At 34.4% G+C, this 21,505-nt stretch overlaps 2 protein-coding genes across 3 annotated transcripts in view; one reads left to right on the forward strand and one right to left on the reverse strand.

Annotated features, from left to right (window-relative positions):
- The window catches only part of LOC146160458 (insulin receptor-like), a 35,871-nt gene extending 20,262 nt beyond the window's left edge, over positions 1-15,609 (forward strand). The window contains exons 9-29 of one of the 2 annotated variants that reach the window (XM_083385635.1): positions 102-249; positions 1,009-1,229; positions 2,269-2,404; positions 4,961-5,014; positions 5,201-5,385; positions 5,841-6,014; positions 7,277-7,344; positions 7,464-7,573; positions 7,701-7,793; positions 8,334-8,413; positions 8,563-8,629; positions 9,827-9,983; positions 10,089-10,172; positions 10,506-10,768; positions 11,211-11,355; positions 11,433-11,527; positions 11,720-11,885; positions 12,300-12,513; positions 12,739-12,946; positions 13,078-13,209; positions 13,781-15,609. In XM_083385635.1, coding sequence (XP_083241761.1) covers positions 102-249; positions 1,009-1,229; positions 2,269-2,404; positions 4,961-5,014; positions 5,201-5,385; positions 5,841-6,014; positions 7,277-7,344; positions 7,464-7,573; positions 7,701-7,793; positions 8,334-8,413; positions 8,563-8,629; positions 9,827-9,983; positions 10,089-10,172; positions 10,506-10,768; positions 11,211-11,355; positions 11,433-11,527; positions 11,720-11,885; positions 12,300-12,513; positions 12,739-12,946; positions 13,078-13,209; positions 13,781-14,102 — 3,122 coding nt within the window. In that variant the 3' untranslated portion in view covers positions 14,103-15,609. Of the gene's footprint in view, positions 1-101; positions 250-1,008; positions 1,230-2,268; positions 2,405-4,960; positions 5,015-5,200; positions 5,386-5,840; positions 6,015-7,276; positions 7,345-7,463; positions 7,574-7,700; positions 7,794-8,333; positions 8,414-8,562; positions 8,630-9,826; positions 9,984-10,088; positions 10,173-10,505; positions 10,769-11,210; positions 11,356-11,432; positions 11,528-11,719; positions 11,886-12,299; positions 12,564-12,629; positions 12,714-12,738; positions 12,947-13,077; positions 13,210-13,780 lie in introns of those variants that run through there. The other variant, XM_083385636.1, reaches the window with a different exon arrangement.
- A 204-nt stretch (positions 15,610-15,813) lies between these two features.
- LOC146160459 (cilia- and flagella-associated protein 20) lies at positions 15,814-19,065 on the reverse strand. Its single transcript, XM_083384251.1, has 5 exons — positions 18,788-19,065; positions 17,239-17,430; positions 16,976-17,164; positions 16,499-16,609; positions 15,814-16,345 (listed from the first exon to the last, which is right to left on the reverse strand). Exons 1-5 carry the CDS (start codon positions 18,869-18,871, stop codon positions 16,340-16,342), a joined length of 582 nt encoding a protein of 193 aa, XP_083240377.1. The 5' UTR covers positions 18,872-19,065; the 3' UTR covers positions 15,814-16,339.
- Between the last annotated feature and the right edge of the window lie 2,440 nt (positions 19,066-21,505).

Raw genomic sequence — 21,505 nt, forward strand, 5'->3', positions numbered from 1 at the left:
TCTTATGACTCATAATTATTTCAAGTCAATTTAGTTTACGGCACTAAAATCTAAGAAAGTTAAAATACATTGTTAATATTTGGAAAATTGTTGAATTATAGCAAACATCGTGGAGAAGCTGAACGAGTCGTTAAGTGAACTGCAGCAAGTTGGAGCTCTTGTGGTCAAACGTTCAATCCCACTTGTCTCGTTGTCGTTTCTAGGAAAACTTCGCTACATCACAGGGGAAACAAAATACCAGCAAAAAAAGTAATTTACCATTGCTGTGTAAAATTAAATTCATGGTCACCACTTTATTAGGTTATATCCTCAGTATAAATAGTATATAAAATCCCTCTATAGACTATCAAAAATAGTGCAATACATGTTTCCCAGTTTTTTTTACTAGGTTTTAAGCATTATTAAGTGGTGCAAATATTCAGATTATACAAATTTTGTAAAATTACACAAATACTGTTTGCTAATTTTGCTATATTGCATAGCTAAAATAATTTTAACATGTTCAACATGATGACTTGAAGTTCAATGACTTGTTTTAGCAAAATAATTTTTTATGAAAGGTCACAAAAAAGTTTATGTTAGCTGTAGTAAACAGTGTAGAATGTTTGTTGCTCACTTTAATTTTCTTAAGTTTTTTAATGTTTGGGTCACCAACTACTGTAGTTCATACATGCAGATTTATTTTGATTGGTTATGAGCTAAATCTCTCCATAAGTTGAAAAAAAAAATGTTTAAGCAATACAAAGACATGGCTCAAATTAATTAAATTCAAATTCATAATGTAATTTTGAAATTAAATTATTTCCAAAATTTACAAATGTATTGTTGATTTTAGAGTTACAGAATGTTTAGTATTTAAGATAATTGGAAAACCCAAGTGACACAATTACACTTACTCTAAGTATTTGAGTCGCCGCAAAAATGTTAATAAACACTGTTCTAATTGAATAATATAAGGTGACTGTGATGTTCGTACCAACATCTCCATAAAAAATCATTATTTTTCAGTGGAGATGTTGGATACAGTGTGTATGTGGTCGACAACCTAAACCTGAAAGAGTTGTGGGACTTCAATGATGGTGGCAGTAATCTAACCATTGGTGGTGGCCGGGCTTTCTTCCATTTTAATCCACATCTTTGTCTAGATAAAATTCGGAAATTAAGTAATTTAATTAAGAAAGAAGAGCCAATTGATATTTCCGAAACAACAAATGGTGACAGAGTAGCATGTAAGACATCAATTTGTATAATTTTTTAACTGCTTCACAGTGTTGTGCATAAATTTTTATTTCAATCCAAGTAAAACCTGCATATACTCTTGTTAAGAAAAAATCCGTTTTTAATTTAAATGACCTAATTTAGCTTATAGATTCAAGTTGTTTTACAATAGCGAATTTCTTACAGTTAAAATAACAACTATAAAATTGCAATAGATGGCAAAGTGTTCAGAGCATCATTGGTTATTTTGTAAAAATAGCACATTTATTATTATTGTGCCTCGGCACACAGTTAGACAACCAGACAACCACTGCCATTTACCCTTTGAGATTGGTCTCATTATAAAGAATTTTACATTCGGCAATTTTAATTGGCAAAATTGAATGTTCTGTCATGAGAGCGTCGTAATCCAGAGTAAAATCCTTAAACTGTCGTAAATTTGAAATTTAGGATTGGCACTTAGCCTCATAGTTAAGCTAATGTCCACAGTAAAAATTTAATAATTTTGTAAATTTGTCACACAATACATGACCTCGTTTTAATGTTAAGCTTTTAACTTATGTAAAATAAATAAAATTATGAATTGTCTCTGATGTCAGGGATTGCCAACCTCTTGATTCCCTACTTAAATTACAAACAGTTAACATTGTTCATCAAATGGTGCAAAAATGTATATAATTTAAACAAGTGTTTTGTAAACAACCAAATACCACCTAAATTTGCCTATTGTTGCGCTTTGGTGAGAAATTACACCAATGTTTCACAATAAAAACAAAAAAATTTAAATTTATGAACTCGTATGATTATCAAATGGTATTACAATGTGACATTAGAGCTTAAAAAGTTTCACAAAACTTTTAAATTTATTTTAATTTTTATTTGAATATAACATGATACTGTGTTGACAAAAATGTGCACAATATTTACTGTTACTGATAAATACTGTATTGAAAATCAATAAACTGTGCTGTGAAGCATTTCATTTATTTAATGAGACTGGGTAAACTATTTGGTTTGTTATAAAAACATGTTACATAATTTTATATACAGGCAATGTTGAAGTTCTTAATGTTACTGAACTCCGTGTGGTTGCACTTGGTGGGGTAAAAGTCAAGATTAGATGGATAAATCCAAATATCGGGGACTATCGTAATCTGATTGGATATCAAGTTTATTTCAAGAAAAGGTAACCGTACAAACAACTCATTTCCTAAAAAAAATGTGATTTTTATTTTCTTTAGTGTTAAAGGAAAGTGAGGGTTTAAGTTAGACAACAAATTTTACTTGGACCCTTTGCAATTTAAATATTTCTACAATATTTTTCCAAAAAGGTCCAACTTTTTGGTAAATCTTACTTTCCTATTCCAGTTCTAATATGCATTTAGACAGCTTTTATTTGGATTTAAAAACAAAAGTTAAAACTGTTGCAATTTGATGTGACTATTTTGGCATTTTTTCTGGTTATTGTACTAGGGTAGTTTGTGGTTATTCTAATATCTCTCATGAGTGGGACGATAATTTTTTGACATATTAGAAAAACCTTGATTTAGACAACATGTTGTTTGAAGTACTGCATCAGTGGTCTTGGCGTTATCCACGACACGTTTTTGATGTTTTATCGACTACCCACCGAACACAAATCAGTTATGTTTATGGTTTATGCAAAACTGAAAAAAAATATTTAGTTGATATTTTTTCATTTCAAAAAGACAAACAACTATAAAAATGCCAAAAAAAAAAAAAAAACGCTGGTATTTAAAAAAAAATAAAAAAAAAAAAATTTGTGTAAACAGTTAAAATACAAGGTAAAAATAATTGCAGAAAATTAACAAGAAATCTAGCATATTATTGAAATAGGAAATTGGATAATTGCAAAGCACAAGTGAAAAATACAGCAAATACTGTTCAATACATTTGTCCAGATCAGAGATGCACAATTAAAGCAAAAACGAAGTATGAACCTAATGTGATAAACTAGGTCTGGGTGGTTAATTCTGCTGGCTTGCGTCTACTGTATTTCTCTAATGAAGATATAATACAGTTAAAATGTTGTTCAATGTAATTCAAACCTAACTTGTTTTAATAAAGTTTTCAACTGAAAGTGGCTGTGCAGAAAAGTACAGTTTTTCCACTCAGGTTACAACCTAGTTTTTGAAATGCTCACAGCAGAATAAACAATTTCTTTGTAACTAGGTGATTTTGTCTTTTCCAAAATGTTACTCACAAGCTGGCTATAGCATACCCACCTTCTTTCTCATTAGAAACTTGTCTCTCATAAGCTGTTTTATTTTTGGCCCATCAAATTTCCTTTTCATTACTCAATACAGTAATTTGTTGGCAATGAACCGAAAAATGTCTCATGCCCATTCAGGCTTTTCACATACTGCTTCATTATCGCAAGCTTATGGGGGGGGGGGCACTTGCCCCTCCCCCCTGGAATTTCAAAAAGCGATTATTAGTATTATTTATAAGGGTAATATGTATTACTTATGAAGTTTAAAAATGCATTATCCATTGCACCAGTGGCGTATCCAGGGGTCGGGAGTTCTTACTCCCTTTTTGTAAGTGATATTATCGTTTTTTGTTCGTTGTCATCGTAACAAACTGTTCGAAACGGCGTGCTTTTTAAGTAATTTGGTCACGCGTCTTAATCTAATGCGAAACCAAAATCGAGCGTAAAACGCCGTTTTTCGTCTTTTATTTGGTCGACCGTAAACGATGGAATTTTTTCTCTTTCGTTATTTGTTTAGGACTTAGGTTGACTGATTAGCAAGTGTGTATTCGACAATTGACAACGCTAAGTCAAACCTTCTTTTTTTTGTCGCTAAAAAACGTCAAGTTATACGCAGTATGTTCCTCGCTATTCGGTCTCTGCGCTAATATCCGATGTTGGTGTAAAATCGACATTTGTTTAACTGAAGCAGATTCTTAAAAGGAGGTATAATGGTGAATGTCGTGCGCATTTTAAAGTCTCCTTTTAAGTAAATGATGGTTACTGCAAAATTATGTTATTTAAGCATACTCTAAGACCACGTGCTAAGTGTGCAATGGACACAACTTATTTCCCCTCAACCACAGCTTGTAATTTAGCTGAATTGGCACACAGCTCGGCGCAGATGTTGCGCTAATCGTGGCATAATAACACCCGGGAAAAACGATCTTCCTGTAGTATTGCAGGTGGTGAAAGACGTGCTTGTAATTTAGAGCTCGTTTCGTTCATGGAACTTAAAACTGCGCTGCTGACAGTCAAATTATGTGTGATTCTACCACAATTAATCACACTTATTTCACGGTCTTGGTTTGTTTTTTTGCCTGAAGTTAACGATTGCACACCGTGATTTCGCAGCTGGCACCTGACAGGATTGTCGACGACGCACGTGGTCTCTTTTGCTGGACGTATTTGGCTGTTTCTGATTAGTTTTTTTTCTCACGTCTTGCAATCACCATTCTATGATGTCATACTGTAACTGTTTTATGACGTCATTATTCAATAACGTCATACGAAAAATAGGTTAATTCCCTAAGTTGAAAATTCAGTACCCCCCTTTTTGATTTTCTGGTTACGCCCCGGATTACCCCCTGGAAATTTTTTGGCGGGCGCCCCTGTCTGTATTATACTACAACCATTTAACAAAACTTTGTATGGCACTAAGAAAGACACCTGGTTGCTTGATAAATCCGAAACTTAGATAAAAAAGATATGATTGTTTAACTTGCAAAATAATTTTTGTGTGTTGCTTAGCCCTCCTGGTGTCAACGCTACTTACTCAAGGGGAATTTCAGCCTGTGATGAAAGGTAAGATTTTACCTAGAAATTTTGATAGCTTACTATCGCATTATATTGCAATTGTGTTTTAGCTTCAAATTTAAGTGGTAAAAGCCACACTCTTTTGGTATTACTTATTTGCTACAAGCAATTTTAGAGCACTGTAAAAAATAAAATTATAAAGACATGCTAAAAATTGATTACTACCATTTTTAGTTGGACAATCGTTGATGTGGACAAAGGAAAGGAAAGTGACCCAGACATCGTCACTTTCACCGATACCTATGTGTATCAGTTGGCACCTTATACACGCTATGCATTTTATGTGAAAACATCCACCATTTCCACTGCAAAGACTGGAGCGCTCTCCAAGATTTATTATATTGAAACCCCGCCAAGTGGTCAGTGTGATCCGCATAAACATTATATTAAATTTATATATTAGTTATTTTTTAACACAACATGTTATCTGTGTTGGTTGAACTGAAAAACAAGTGGTGCTGTAGACAACTGTATTTTAAAGTTGACAAGCTTTTGCTCAACTGTGCTTTTAGGTCAGTGAAAATCAGCGAAGTAAGTGCAGAAGCGCACAAAGAAAAGACTATAAATTGTAGCCAGACTGACAAGATCCTTGTGCCTCTACTTTGCTGTCTACACTTTTACTCGTTTTTAAGTTCATGATTCTGTTTTCAATCACAAACTACCCCTATTAAGTCTAAACAATTATTTTTAATGTGTAGCAATGCAATAAACATACAACATATGACAATAAATTTGAATAATACTTGACATTGTCTTTTGTTATAGTCTATATTGCTTTCTTTTAGTAATGTTCTTCATATATTTACCCATTTAGAACCAAGTCCACCACGTGATGTATTAGTGAGAGCCTTAAATGATACAACAATGGTAATCAAGTGGCAAGAGCCCATGTTACCAAATGGACGCATCACATATTACACCATTCGGTGGAAAAGAGAAATAGAGACTCAAATTCAACTGGTGAATGAAATGGATATGTGCAGCAGAGGTGGGCAGCTGTAACACAGTCGAAATACAAGCATTTTAGTCCAAAATGTTTCCTTTTAATTAAACTTTCTAAATAGAAAAATGTGTGATTTACTGTACAGTGTAGAACAGTGGTTCTCAAAGTATGGGTCACGACCCAAACATAGGTTGCGCAAGGTAAAAAAATGGATCGCTCTATGGTGATTCAATCCTGCGCAAACAAACTTTTTTCATTTCATTTTTCAAGTATTTTCTATTCAATCATAACTGAATTATTGCACGATAAGCTTTTCACGTGGCTTCAAATCTATAACCTGGATTAATGCATCATAAGTGGTTTTATGATCGTTTTGATGGCAGCCAGCTACAGTATGGCCATAGCCGAAGCCAACTACAGTAGCTGCTAAGACTGGTGTAAGCTTTTAGTCACCACAACAAGCCACACTGATAATATAAAGGAAAAAATTTAGTTTCACCAATCACACTAAAATCAATCAATCATTTGTTTGTAATCATAGAACTGTGTAGGCTACTATATCTGGTTGTAGTGTCTTTTTTATTTCATGCATATCAAAAAATACTTTTTTTGATGTTTGAGGCTTGGGTCATGAGATGCTCATAAAACTCAGATTTGGGTCGCGCTCAAAAAAGTTTGAGAACCACTGGTGTAGAACTTGTGCAGCTGTCAAATAACTTGCCAAACTATACCGCTTCAGAAAATGTATCCTTTTAGATTAATAACTAGAAAAATATTACCATATTATAGTAATTTACAAGAGTACATGAAAACATTTTGCAAGAATTTCACTAGTTTTTTGATAAATGTATTTATTTATTGTGATGCTACAATATCCAGTTAACTTAATTGATAAAATAGAAAAATATTTCGTTTTCCCCCTTCTGGTGTCTGTAGTTTACATTGAATATCTCAGGCATCACGTAACCATAGATTTTTTAATGTATACCTTCTTAGTAGCCTTGTGTTTTTGATGTCTTTTATTTATAGTGTTTTTTAATCTTTATATCAGTGTTTTTTAACCAGGGTTCGATCGAACCCCTGGGCTTCAGCAAAGCTGTTTCAGTGTTTCAGGCGAACGTCCACGAAGCCTACTTAAAAAACTTCTTAACGACTTTCTTAAATGGTCCGCGGCTTCTCCCAAACTATGTTTTTGCCATTTTTACCTATGTATATACAAGTGTTTTGCGCTCCGCACGAACTTCTACCCCTTTTACAAATTATATATAATAAATCGGTTAGTAGATGCTGTACATGTTTTTCAACAGTAAGTGTGGTGACTCAGAATGCGCCCTCACAAACCCCTGCATCACACAACATTCCTGATCAATCAACTGTAAGTTGTCAGTACATTATTTTAAGATTGGTTAAAGGGTTCTAAGAAACTATCTTTATTGTTAAGAATGGAACCTGTAGGTTTATTTTGATTTTATTTTATCTTTTATTTGGCATTAGGATAAGTGTAACTGCGACCAACGTCCTGTCACAAAACCAAAGAAATCAGATCAACATCTTATTGAATCTCAAAAATTTGAAGATTTCCTAATTGATAACTTGGTTATCGGGTAAATATTTTCACACTTTCGTTCTGTTATTTTTTCTGTTGTATATTGTAGCCCATTGTTATTTCAGACAATGTTCGATCGATATTTACTAACAATGCTAGATAATACTTTTTGTTTATAAACACAGCACTTTTGAAAGCGACTGGGAAGACGACTTCCAAATGCGCGAGGACAAAGCACTGGACCAAGAAAAGCTTGCGGAGGATTCCATAACAGAGAGGTTAATAAATTTAGTTTGATTTGGCCCATGTTTGTACATTGTACAATAAATCTACACCTGCATATTTTGCATTATACAATTTTGGGATCTCTTGATTAGCATGGCTTATAATTACAGGGCTACTAGTCCGTGGCGTTTTCTAAGATTTGTGCATATTTTCAAGTACGTTGTCTTACAGTACAAAACAGTAATGTGCATATTTCTAAAAAATGCGCTCAGTTTGTGTTCGTATATTTCTGAGAATTTTCATCATAAATCGGTTCTTGTGAAAACATTAACTCATTCATTTTTGTACTAGTTTTTTGATCATATTAGAAAAACAAAAGAACCCTGTTTATAAAATATTGAGATTATAAATACTTACGTAATGATGCATAGCATTTTTTGTAAGTCACTGAAGTTTACAAATTTAAGTATTTTTTCAATATTTATCACATAAACGAAGCACATTTGTAGAAAACGGATACGTTTTTGGTTTAAACGACTTTTTGTGTTGGATGTAAGTGTTGAATTTAATTACGTGTTCACTCTTTTTTACAGGCGAAGACGAAGCTTAAATTCAACAAATGGTATATCTGTTAAAGAATCGAACAACACTACCTTTGATGACAATGAAGAAGGTTTGAATAAATCTATGTTTGTAGTTTGGTTTGATAGCTCACTGTATATGTTTCACATATTAATTTGGTAATTTTATTTAGTGTAGATTTTTCTTAGTGTACGGATTATGTGTTTGCCTTTCATTGGATTAACAAAATATTTATTACAGACAACAGCACTTATGTGGATGAATGGCATGATATAAATGTGACTGACAGCAACTACACTTTAGTTGGGTAAGTAGTACTAGAATGTTATTTTACTCCCTTCTTTTAAAAACATACAATTTTTATAAGAATTATTAGGCATGTTTAAATCAAAACGTATTAAAATCAGGAAATTTGTACTTTCCACCAATGCAAACTACGAAAAACATTATTCTACCCCAATATTCCATTCGTTTAACTGCTTGTTTTAAAACAAATTGGATAAAAAAATCGTAACATAGAGCTATATATACCTTTTTTTAATTTTATTATAATACAAGAAAATAGATATAAACGAATGGTTTGTCAGGTTATGGGACTGAAGTGGCGAAATATTGCAAGAGAAGTATTATATGTCGGTAATCAAGAGTAGCTTTATATAGTGTCGGGGGTAAAAGTAGTTACAATGAAAAGACTGTTAAATTTGTTAGGAAGACCATAATAGATTGAAAACATGTTTTGCATTGACCGGTCCTGAAATAATCCACATGCAGTCATACAAACTGAAAACTAATTGGCCCGATCCTATACTGAAGTCTTTTATCAGTGTACATAATTTAATTTAAAACACAATGTCTTACTTATCGGGTTCATATCTTATTTCCAAGAATAAAAACAATGTTATTAAAACGGAAACAACATCAGAGTGTTAAACATCATTCCCAAACACTTAAAAAAACTACCACTGTAAAGTCCTACCGCAACAAGGTAGTACAACAAGTGCCGTTTAGGACAACTACAATGTCAAGGCACCATCTGATCAGTGACCTTTGACCGTTTGACCCTAATTAATAGAATGCTTACATAGTTAGATAAGTGATAATCACTTACCAAAATGCTCAAGGTTAACACCCACTTACACTCATGCTAAAAATGGTCCCTGTATCCCGCAAATACTTCTGAAAAAGGCAGAACTTCATCGCGAAAAATTTCGAATGCTAGAAGTAAAATTTCTTTATTGAAATGTTTGGTCGCTTTAGTTCTACCATGGATTCACGTTTGGGTTAAGTAATACTACAACTTCAAATGATTGGAACGAACTGACTATAGGTTTTAGAGTACAAGTTAGGAATGGAAAAAATATATATCCAACTTAACACAACCTGTTGCATTGATCAGAAATACCAAATGCAGTTTTCTTGAAACTGCTCTACTTTTATTTTTACACAGTCCTGCGTTTTCATCAACCAACTGTAAACTAACTTTATATTGTTTTTACTACGGCAGACTGCATCATTTCACAAGGTATGCTTTTCAAATTGTGGCTTGTAATGACGGTGGTTACTGCAGTGTACCATCCATCTCGGCTCGCAAGACTAGAAAAGCGTCTGGCGTTGACATAATAAAACCTGGCTCCCTGGTGTACAAGGAAAAAGCCACTATGGTAAGTAAATGAAGTCCCTAATTCAATTTGTGTATATGCACTATGCAGCAATGTTGCGACCTAACATCAAGCTTATCTGTGTTGTTTTTATTGCGTTTTATGTAGCGTTTCCTAAATTGGACAGCACCTTCTGACCCGAATGGTGCCATCGAGTATTACCTGATGGAGATTAAAGATACCAACACGGAGGTGAGCAATAAAATGAAGAAATTTTGTTTAAACGATAGGGGTTAATTAAATATGTTTTAAAGTTACAAAACGATAAAAATATAAATTGGTTTTGCTTGTGTATTTTTTAACGTTTAGTTTTATGATATATCTCATTTAGGTCCAGCTTTCTGCTTTTTATGAGCTGAGCGGTTGCATATGCCGTAACTAGGTTTTTTTTTTAAATCAGCTTCTTAGCCTGGTATTGTCGCCTACGCGGCTATAATGCATTAAACTTCGATTTGTATTAAACTAGCATTGCTTCGATAAAGTTTTTATTTGCTGTACCCAACGTGATTTCCGGGCCTTTTTTAGAAAAAACTAAATCATTGCTGCTCTGCAATGGATTTCAACAAGAACAAGTACTGTATATTGCCGTCGGGAATCATCAGAGGTGAACATAGGGTCCGGATCCTCCCGTCGTCCATGGCTGCACCTGGCGATTGGTCCGAATATCTCACCTTTTCTGTTACTTTCTCTGATCCGAGCCCCGCGAGTCCACATATTTATATAATGGTGGTCATCGTCTTCCTTATTCTTGCTGGAACGGTCCTGTTTATGATATGCTGGAAACGAAGGTGGTTATTCTTAACAAAAAGTTTATTGTGTGATAGCAAGTTGCAGTGGGTATAGTTTCTTACTTTCCTCGTTACAGTTTTAACTATGCCTTAGTTAGTCCACTAAACATTTTTCATAAAGATGCGGATCACTGTAACAATGGATTATGGCTGGCCGGATATGAAATTTTGTGTCGAATTTAGAAACCAAATTATCATTAAACGATGGAAATATAAATAATTACTTAACGACAAGTTTAAAAGTTTCATTTTGGAAATATTCCGATAATTGGTAGAGTTAACCTCGCAGGGCCGTTTGGTGACCCCTTCCTAAGTAAAACATTGCATATTATGTTAAGCAACGATTTTTAAGCAGATCTGTAGTTTGGGCCGTTTTGACAGACGTTTGTGGACTGTTGTTACAACTATTATCAATGCTTGATGTTTTTAATTAACTGTTCAGGATCGAGAATTCAAAGAAACACCAAATATATGCGTCAGTCAACCCAGAGTATTCCAGCATCGGTTTATATGAACCAGATGAGTACGAAATACCTGTGGAGAACATAGAGCTGCTAAGAGAAATAGGCCATGGTCACTTTGGAAAGGTTTGTGGTGTTACTTTGTCTAATTTTTGGTTAGAACTACTATTAGGATTTTATTTATTTTAATTTATTTTATTTAGGTATATGAAGGTCTTGCCAAGGAGGTTGTCAAGGGACAACAAGAAACCAAAGTGGCCGTCAAAACGCTACACGGAAATGACACTTTGTCAAAAAGGTACATTAACTTCCTGTTTGGTCTGTAGGCGTAAATTCCTGTTACGATTGCCTTTTTAAATGCATTATGGTTAAATCATGTAGGAGTTCAAAAACTATGTTATAGTTGAGCTAACTATATAAAAGCATATACGTGTTTCTTTTTTTGTTTGTTCATATTATGGCATGTTTGGCAACATCGTTTTTTCGTCAGGATGGAATTTCTCAAGGAGGCCAGCGTCATGAAAGCGTTTAACTCGCATCACGTGGTTAGGCTCCTCGGGGTTGTTTCAATCACCAATAAACCGATGGTCGTCATGGAATTCATGGAGCACGGCGACTTGAAATCGTTCTTGAGATCAACAAGGCCCGATGCGGAGGTAAACTGCGCCGATAGAGTATTTTGTGTGCGCAAACACTTTTAGTTGTTGTTAATCAAACAGTCTTACGTTTTGTAGGTACGGTGCTTACAATAGATAAATCTATTATTTATATAACGCTCTATGAATAATAAACTTTCCAGAAATAGGTGGTTTAAATTATCGAGGCATCTTTACTCTTACAGCTTGGTTTGCAATATTGTTCAATTTTTAGCCCATTAGGTTTCTCAGAATGCAATTATGGTACTATAACGTAAGGAGAAAATGCGTTAGTCTGTTCCTTAAAATGCTAAAGCTGACTTAAAGCTACCCACGACAGCATGCGAAACGCTGGCCTGAAATAGCTACACATTGTTTTTGCTTTGTTTGCTAACTACGACAGAATGATTCCAAATAGTATCGTTTATTTTAAAGGAGAAGAAGCATGAGCCGCTGACGTTGCAACAGAAGCTCCAGATGTGCGGTGAAATCGCTGACGGCATGGCGTACCTCTCCGAGACCAAGTTCGTGCACAGGGACCTCGCTGCGCGCAACTGTCTCGTCAACATCGACATGACTGTCAAAATTGGCGACTTTGGGCTAACGAGGGACGTGTACGAAACCGATTACTATCGCATCGATAGTAGAGGTTTGGAGAACTCTTTGTGTTTTGTTTGTTGAACTACAAAAATATCCAGGGTAACCCAAACCGCATTTAACCTAAATTATTTTTGTGGTTTCCTAATTGCCGAAACTTTTTTCTAGGTTCGCTTGGACTTCAACCTAATTATCCGTTACCTAGAACCACAACCGTAACAAAAATCAATCCCAAAGTGTGGCAACGTTTATTACAACCAGTTAATACCAATTTCAGGCATTCTGCCGGTTCGCTGGATGGCGCCCGAGTCACTAAAAGATGGAGTGTTTGACTCGCGAAGCGACGCGTGGTCATACGGCATAGTTTTATGGGAGATTGCCACCCTGGCTGAACAGCCCTACCAAGGCCTCCAACACGACCAAGTAACCAGGTTCGTCATCGATGGTGGATACATGGAGCAGCCGAAGGATTGCCCACAAAAAATGTAAGAAAATACAGTAGTTTATCAGTGTTCGATAGTAAGTTTTTGCGATTAACTTATGGCTATCAAAACAAGATGCCTGCACTTGTGAAGTTACCCTGAGTTGTTATTTAAAACCAGCTGTTTATTTGTAGATACGACCTTATGCTGATGTGCTGGCACTACAGCCCTAGCATGAGACCCACCTTTCTTGAGATAGTTTCCTCGTTGTCGCCAGACCTAAGCGACAAGTTCAAGGAACTGTCGTACTTTAACGAGAGAAAAGAGTACGTATATGCGGACACCTGACCTGTTTTTGTTGTTTTTAGTTTTAATTTTAGATATTAACGAAATATTTTTGTTAATTGTAATATATTGCGCTATACCTGTGATGGACTTCAAGAGTGTGAAACCACTTTAAACTTCACGGTGTATCATTTTTTGTCATGATGCGGTTTTCAATTTTCTGTTTTTAAGAACGTTTCGTTTCGGACTCCTTGCATTTTTTATTTAAGATTCGCGGTCCTTGCAGTAAAAACAATTTAAAAAAGGGAAAATGTCACTATATGAAGACCGCCGTAAAATAAATTAAAACTTAATAAAGGGACTTATATCTAACGAAGTTCAGATGGCTTCACTACTTTGCTTTATTCTGTTTACTTATTTTGAGTCGGGTTTAGGACTCCAAATTAGTCCCAGACCCCACTTTGAGAACCACCGTACTGAACAATATGTTGTTGATCCAATGTCCTGTATGGGCCAAGTTACGAGACGTGCCCTTAACAATACAAATCCCGAAAAGAGCTAACAGTGTAAACTTGCTTCTGATTTCAATGCAAGTTTTTTAATTTGCAATAGGTCGGCGCAAGAAAGGCCGCGCGAAAGTGAGGATGAAGAGCTGTTGTCCGGTTCGCTTAAAACTAACGACAGCGACATGCACTCGTCGCTGCTCACAACCTCAACAGCTGTCGAGGTCCACGAAGAGTCGGAAGAAACTGCTCCTTACAGCGATATGCTCGCTACCGGGGACAACGATACCGATCTGGGGTATCGACCAATCAATGGCCTTCATCGGCCAGATGGTGTTACACACCAGCCTGACAAGGCAAACGGCAAGGACACGTCGCCACGTTATGCGCGTGAGCCGACTAAACATCGCAAATCATCGACAATATGCTGATGATGGCGACCGCTTTTTCTATATTCTTGTTTTTTATCATTCTACTTATTATTACAATTACCTTGTATCTTGTGTGTTTATTTGTGTTTTGCGATGCGACTTTTTTATTTATCATCACCGATTAAACCTTGATGGTCTTGTTTTCCTTTCGCTGTTGAAGGATCACTAATCAATCCCGCTATACACTGGTACGGAAAACTCACAATTACACATTATTTGTTCACATATGTTGTCACTCCAATCTCCAAACAGTTTAGAAATACCCTGGCAAACCGAAAAAAAGTGGCCAAAACTTTATGAAATGAAATCATTACGCCTTTGCTATCTGTCTAACAGTCGCGGTGCTCGAATCAAATAGCCTCGGTGCAGATGGGGAAGAACATGAAATGAATATCCCATAACTTCGTATGTTACAGTTTGGTGCGTTAATCGACTTGTGCTCTGTCTTAAAAATTCAAAATCTCGCTTACCGACAAACTCTGCGCAAATATGCCTCCTTTTTTAATTAATTTTCAAGTGAACTCTGTAAGTTACCTGCTCTGGCTTATATATTACAATTTGTGCTTAGTAGCTTGTTTGCTGGGCGACGGTTTTAGGAGGGTTCGGGTAGTGTTGGTGCTCCTCCGTTTATTCTTATGTTGTGATTTCAATAAGTTCTTTGTGTGTTACGATTTTGTAAATATCCCGCTATTTTTAAGTGTTATGTAAGCGAGTTGATGGGATGCATTCAATGCCATAAAAAATCATTTACATCTTAAGTTTTTAATGGACTTTCTTTCTTTCTTGTATTAGTAACATTGTTAAAATCGGTCTGTAACGTATATTATTTAATAAAAAGATACAAGTTTAAATTGCAGCCTAAGCATATATTTTTATCTTGTTAAATCTTGTACATTGCCAAATATTTTCGACCACCTCCAACAAGCATAACTTTATTTTCATATTTACCATGCTATTGTTGCAAAACACAGCTGTTGAAACAAGAAAAATCGTGTCAATTCCAGTGGGCACTGAATATTGTTTTTGCTGTTAGATATTGTCTCTGCCTCCCCTGTACAGTTATTATCTATTTATTTGTGAACTGACATACCGTGTGCTTTGGATATTTGGCAAGGCGCTCAAACCTAAGGTTTGGCCAGTGTTGCAATGGATGTGGTTAAATGATTTGTTAGGAAAGTACTGTTTTCTTCTTGATAGCATTATGTCGAACTCCACTTTTTTTAGTTTAAGTGAAAAACTATTACATCACCTTTTTTCCAATTTGCATTGCAAGTTTTAAATTTTTGTTCATATAAATAATGAACTTACATGCCTCTTGTATTTTGTTATCGTGTTTGTTGGCCTGTTTCCTTATGTGTTTCAACCTGTGCTTGTTTTGTTGGTGCCCTAAGACTGAACAAGTGCCAGCAAAGTACTGTATTTGATTAGTAAAACCATTATTTTGTGATGGCATTGGTCAGTGCTCTAGTTGAACGGCTTGTCAATAAACCCCAAGTTGTTTGGTCAACTGGTGTAAGACCTGATGTTATATAAGTTTAGATAAAGCCACATGGTTCCAAAAATAAGCTTCTTATCTTAATGTAGGTTTTGTTAGAGCATCAAAACAATCGCATTTTAAGACTTCAAGCTGTACTTCCACATTTCCTTGCTCTGTCCTATGCTGGCTACCATCTATTGGTGTCTTTTAGCGATATCATCACAAAACAAAACATCCAGGCATACTGAGGCCTATTATTAATCGCATTAGAAAAAATAATAACACAAGGAACAACAAAAAGTATAAACACAACACCCAGAATAAACAAGTTGTGCAACGACAATGTGCTCACCTCCAAACTTAAACATACGTCAGTGACCGGAGCAGAATCACACAAAATACTTGAATAATTTTAGAAATTAAAAAGGTAGATTAACCACTGATAGTTGTGCTAAGGTATGGTTGTGTAGCAGCATACCCATGGCAAAGCAAGAAAACAGTTCAGTGGAAAATATTGAACTGTCCTTATGGAAATCAGTCAATTAAAAATATTGTGTAGCATTATGTCATATTTATAGCCACAAGCCAAGGCAGGTAAACGGCACCCAGATTTGAATTAAAGGAACAGCATTGTAATATTTTTTTTTTATTAGAGGATTTAATATATAGCAGTGTGGAAATATCCTTTGGTTGCTGTGGCAAACAACATGCAAAGTTTGTGTTCATCAACCTCCAACATTGTGAGGTAGCCGCTAATCATTTATGCCTGAAAAGTAAAAAAGTTGGTGGTTATCAAAAAAGCAGGAGAAAGAAATTTGCACAGCAAAAGCTATATCATAGGAAATATGATTCTAAATGAATTAAAGTTTATTGAACTAAATCGTTATCTATTTAATGTGCATACAGGAAAAGATATTACCTTTCCCTTGTTTTGCACTGGTAAGTAAAGCTTAAATTCAGCTGGAAGTTCATCTTCTGAATATAATCGATCTGAGAAATAAACCCTTCGAATTCGGCAATTTGCATGTATCTGAAATAATTAATACGGAAGTACAGTAAAAAACAAATTGTACAGTCGTTATTTTACACCATGCTAGACTGAAACAGTTTAGGAAGTTTTGTGTCAGTGGTTCTCAATACTTTTTCACCTGCGGACCCCTTTTGCCTTCTTGAAATAATGTACCCATCAATTTATAAAACAAGAAAATTAAAAAAAGCAACCTGTTAAATGATGATTCATTATCATAAAAACTCAATAGGAAAAATGTTCAGTTTAAAAATAATTTTTAGTCAATAAATTTAAAAGACTTGCTTGACCCACCTAAAAGTTCCTTATGGAACACTAGGGGTTTGTAGATGGCAGTTTTAGGACTTAAACAGTTATACATTAAATTACCTGGACACGCAGGGTTTCAATGTAGTTTGTTCCATATGCTCTTCTTGTGAAATCAGATAAGTTGAATTGGATTTGATTCCAGCCATCATCAAGCCTCATCGGCATCGTGCAAATAAAGGGCTTGACCCGTGTTGTGCTTTGGTAATTAGAAGCACGGAACCGGCGTCGAACATTTTTATCATCTAGGACCTTTTGTAAAACAAACATGGCATGTAAAAAAACTGCTGAGGTAAAACATTAGTAAAGTTTTTAAAAAAACAAACCTGCACTTCAAATGTAAAATACTTCTTCAGGTTTTTTATGATCATAACAAGAAAGGGTAGCTTAATGCCAAGGGTTTTGCCTGGATCAGCTGGACATGTGATAAATGTGGTACTGACATTTGTGCCTTCAATTTCTAACACAAGGGACTGAATGTCATTGTCTGTTATTCTTTTGATATGTCCATTTCGTACCTGAACAAATGTAAAATATTGTTATAAAACAAACACAATCAATTTTCACCAATATCTAAATAATAAATCGACACGGTTGGACACCTCTGGAGATACCTAATAGAGCTTTAGGTCAAGATTTACAATAAACTTCATATTATTACCAAATAATAAGAAACTATGCCAAACACTATAGCGAGATATTCATAACAAAAAGCGGAAATATTTGTTATTGCATTTGTACCTTTAAAGTTACAGCACAATATTAATACTAAATCTATGTATCCTAATAGTTGAGGCACTATTTTTTACAAAAAAAAAATAGTCACCTAAATTAAATATTTTTATTCGGCATACCTTTTATTGCACAGGCTAAAATTGCACTAAACTAAAAATTAATCATGTAAGAGTTTGTTTGCATTGTTTTGCATGGAGCTGTGTTTCATAATCAATCAATATTTTCCAATATCCTAAACCTAAACTATTCCTACTTAACTCTTTTGGTTTAAACAATTTTGTTTGTAGCATATTCAGCCTAATATACATAATATACTCTGAAAACTATTTCCAAATGCTATAATTTTTTGTGTACATTACAAAGTTGGAACCAAAGTACTTCTATTTATAAAATCTCTTTCTTTGAAATGTGAGTTTTTGGGTTGCAACCTTTATGTTGCGAAGCCCATTGTACTAAATGTAGCAACAAATAATAAAGTTCCTACAAGCTTTATATCTACAAGTTTTATATTTGCCATAATATGTAGCTAAAATGTACATTAATAATTTTTTTCGGTCATCCTCTATATGACCTAACTAATTAACCAATTTTAATGCTGGGAACAACATAACAAGCAATGTCTGCATAGTATATATAAAACCAATTAAATAATTTGTAATAGGAAATAGCTACAGTTTGGGCACTGGTCTATAGAATTCTACTTTTTTGTCTGGGGGGTTTATATTGCTAACAATATTAGTGTTAGGGTGCGTCTTACCGTTTGGCTTGGGTGGGTCAAGTTTTATTTTTATATTTATTTCTACATATTTATGCTTTCTTTGCAGTTTCAACTTTGACAAATCGCTTTGTCAGTGTTAAAATAAATGGGCGCTGGTCTAGAATCCTACCACAACGAAACACCATTTGGGTTAGGGTGCGGGTTAGCGTTTGGGTTAAGGTGGGTCAAGTGTTATTATTAAACAAAGAATATAATAATACTTGACCCACCCACACCCAAACGCTAACCCGCACCCTAACTCAAATTTTGTGCGTTGATTTTAGAACTGTGGTAGGATTCTAGACCAGCGCCAATAAATGTGGTATAGGATTCCAGACCAGCACCACATTTTGTGTTCTATGTATTGATGCATGTATACTAACCTTTTTGTCCCAGATTTGTAAAGGTTTACTGCCTATGCTGTATAGAATGGATAAAAATCCGCTTTGAAATGTATTCTTGAACATTGTTGAGTGCTTTTGTTTCCTTCAGAGTCTTAGTTAAAACAGCGCAGAATACAGTAACTCCTTCACCAGTTAAACACCACTGCCTGCTTCAAACGCGATATGAGAATGTCTTCAATGTCTGTGATAGCGTGAACAGACAAATCAGCAGTAACAACAATATCCCCAGTTACTCGCTACGTTTCCAGGCAGAAATGTGGTTGTTACGTAGTGATTAAAATTGACAGTTACTACGCACCTGTAGGAATGTAATATATTCATCCGCGTTTATACATTTTCCATATTTTTTATCGAAAAATTCAACATATACTAAATTTTAAATACGTTTTGAAATATCTTGAAAAAATGCAATTTATATTAGTTGGTTTTTGAATTTTTGGTAGCTATTTTGCTAGTTTAAAGTCAAATATAACGGTAACCCTGAACAACGGTTCTTCCTTATATCCATTTACTCGATCATGCAGAACCACGGTGTTGCTAAGGGAAGAATGTTAACTCATGCGAATCATGAACGCTATTATAACTTAAATAAAAGGGTAATACATTTTATTAGTAAGAATATATTACCTAAAAACATAAATAATCAAAATCATATTAGTGTATTCGAAAATAATATATATTAATTATGAGTTACATAAGTATGTTTGCGAGAACCGTTTGACTTTAAGGCTGTATTTTTAAACTAGTTCTTCATTACAATATTTTTACGTCTTAGTAATAACTTTACATCCCTTCAAATAAAAGTGCAAAAAGGCATGAAAAAAATGAAGTGATAACATTGCAAATTTAAATTATTACATTAAACAATAAAGCAAGTAACCATAAGAACTAAAAATAAAGTAGAATATTTTTCTTACCGGAAAAGATGAAATATTTTATGAATTACATCACAAAGCAACGTCACAACGGGTTTTAGGGGCTCTTCTAAAAACTGTAAACTTAGGAAAATTGAGTTTATTTTTCGATTTTGTGCACAATTTGCTACTGAAATCTTACTTTAAATACATTCACGGAAGTGGCGGATGGCCTGGTGAAATAGAGTGATGACTTGGTAAATTAAATAACATTTTCTTTTCGATTCGGCGTAAATGCAAAGAAATATTCAGAACCGTTCCGGCTTACATTCACCACTGGTGTAAATTAAACATGTGGGCCTAACGACGCAAATTTTTCATTATTATGTTTAACTTGCTGAACAAGTATTTAGAGGAGATGTGATATATTGATCGTATGGCAAACAAGTTGTGAGCTATTTACCCAACAGTTTTATGGTTTCACAAATAAACACCGTGGTAGGCCTAGTTTTCTTGAAGAAAAAATTTTTTTTCTCAGTTAGTGTCAACATATAAATACACATAAAAGATTTGCACAAAAAGCAAAAATAATTGCATTACGTGGTTAAAACAGGCAAACATTATAGTCATGGGGACATGACCTTAATTGCTACCCTGCCCGTGAAGTAAAAAAAAAAGTAAAAAAAAAATATTATTTAGTATTTTACTAGGTTATCATATCTGTCCACAATAACAGAGCGATTTTAAATAAGGCGGGACTGTGCCTTCGTAAAAGCCTAAAAATAGAACAGATCTCAAATTAAATAACAAAACATATATTATGTCACAGTTGTGGCATATGCGTGATACTGACCTAATCTGTATACCTTTGTAAACCTTGCGTCAGTAGATACCATAGCTTTGATCTGGAATGTACCTACTTGGGTATAGTGTAAAAGAACCGCTTAAAAGTTTAAGTTAGGTTCGTTTTATTTAGAAATCTGGTCAGTTCCGGTTTTTATTGAAAAAAAATAGATTTTTGTTTAGTTTCGGTTTAACCAAATTGTTTTAAAAACAAGGTTTACAAATTTTAGGTTCATGTTTGATATAGTTTACACTTTACAGTCAACCTAAAACTGTTAGTTAATTCCTAATTGAATTGTCAGTTCTAGTCTAATTTCACAGGGATAACAAAATCGAAAGAGGCAGGTATGCTTGATAAAACCGCAAAAAGTATTAAATGCACCGTTTTATTTTACCAATATTGGTTGTTTTGCTATCATCTTACCGTACCCATTATTTTTTGGTAGGCTACATAAATTATTAAAACTTACTAGATTGTTGTTTAAAACATGTTTATTTGACTACATTTTAGACGTATTAAAGGGTTCTTTATCGCCACATAGGGGAGGTGCGGGACTCATGGAATGGATTGTTTTTTTCGGTGATTTCTTTTGAATTAGGCTACAACTAAAAAAAACGCGACTATTTTCTTTGGAAAGCTTACAGCATGGGTACCTGCAAGTAAAAAATAATTGAAATCTGACATATCCAGCTTCTACGTTTTTTTTAATATAAACAACATAACTCTTTGTTTTTTGGGTCCTATCCCACAGGACTCATGGAACAGAGCATGACTGCATCTAAACAAACTGTGCTGAGTATTGCTGAAATGCATGTACCTGCTTAATTAATGTTCTATAAATAGTGGCACAAGAAAAGGTGTTTACAAGAAACAAAATAAAAAAAACACTTGGCAACAATAAAGCACAAAATAAAGAAATTATATTTTTTTATTGCTGGCAGAATTTGCGACCCAGGTTTATTCTATCAATTCTTTTTCTTCTTCAGGGGACATATCTTC

The sequence above is a fragment of the Ascidiella aspersa genome, chromosome 3 (assembly GCF_963924565.1).
Source record: "Ascidiella aspersa chromosome 3, kaAscAspe10.2, whole genome shotgun sequence".
Taxonomy (NCBI): Eukaryota; Metazoa; Chordata; class Ascidiacea; order Phlebobranchia; family Ascidiidae; genus Ascidiella; species Ascidiella aspersa.

Bases quoted from the DNA above. Each gene is read 5' to 3' on its own strand.
- LOC146160459 (XM_083384251.1), bottom strand. From the start codon at position 18,871: ATGTTCAAGAATACATTTCAAAGCGGATTTTTATCCATTCTATACAGC. The intron at 17,431-18,787 runs GTTAGTATACAT...ACATTTGTTCAG, and splicing joins TACAAATCTGGGACAAAAAG to GTACGAAATGGACATATCAA. The intron at 17,165-17,238 runs GTTTGTTTTTTT...GTTTTACAAAAG, and splicing joins ATTTTACATTTGAAGTGCAG to GTCCTAGATGATAAAAATGT.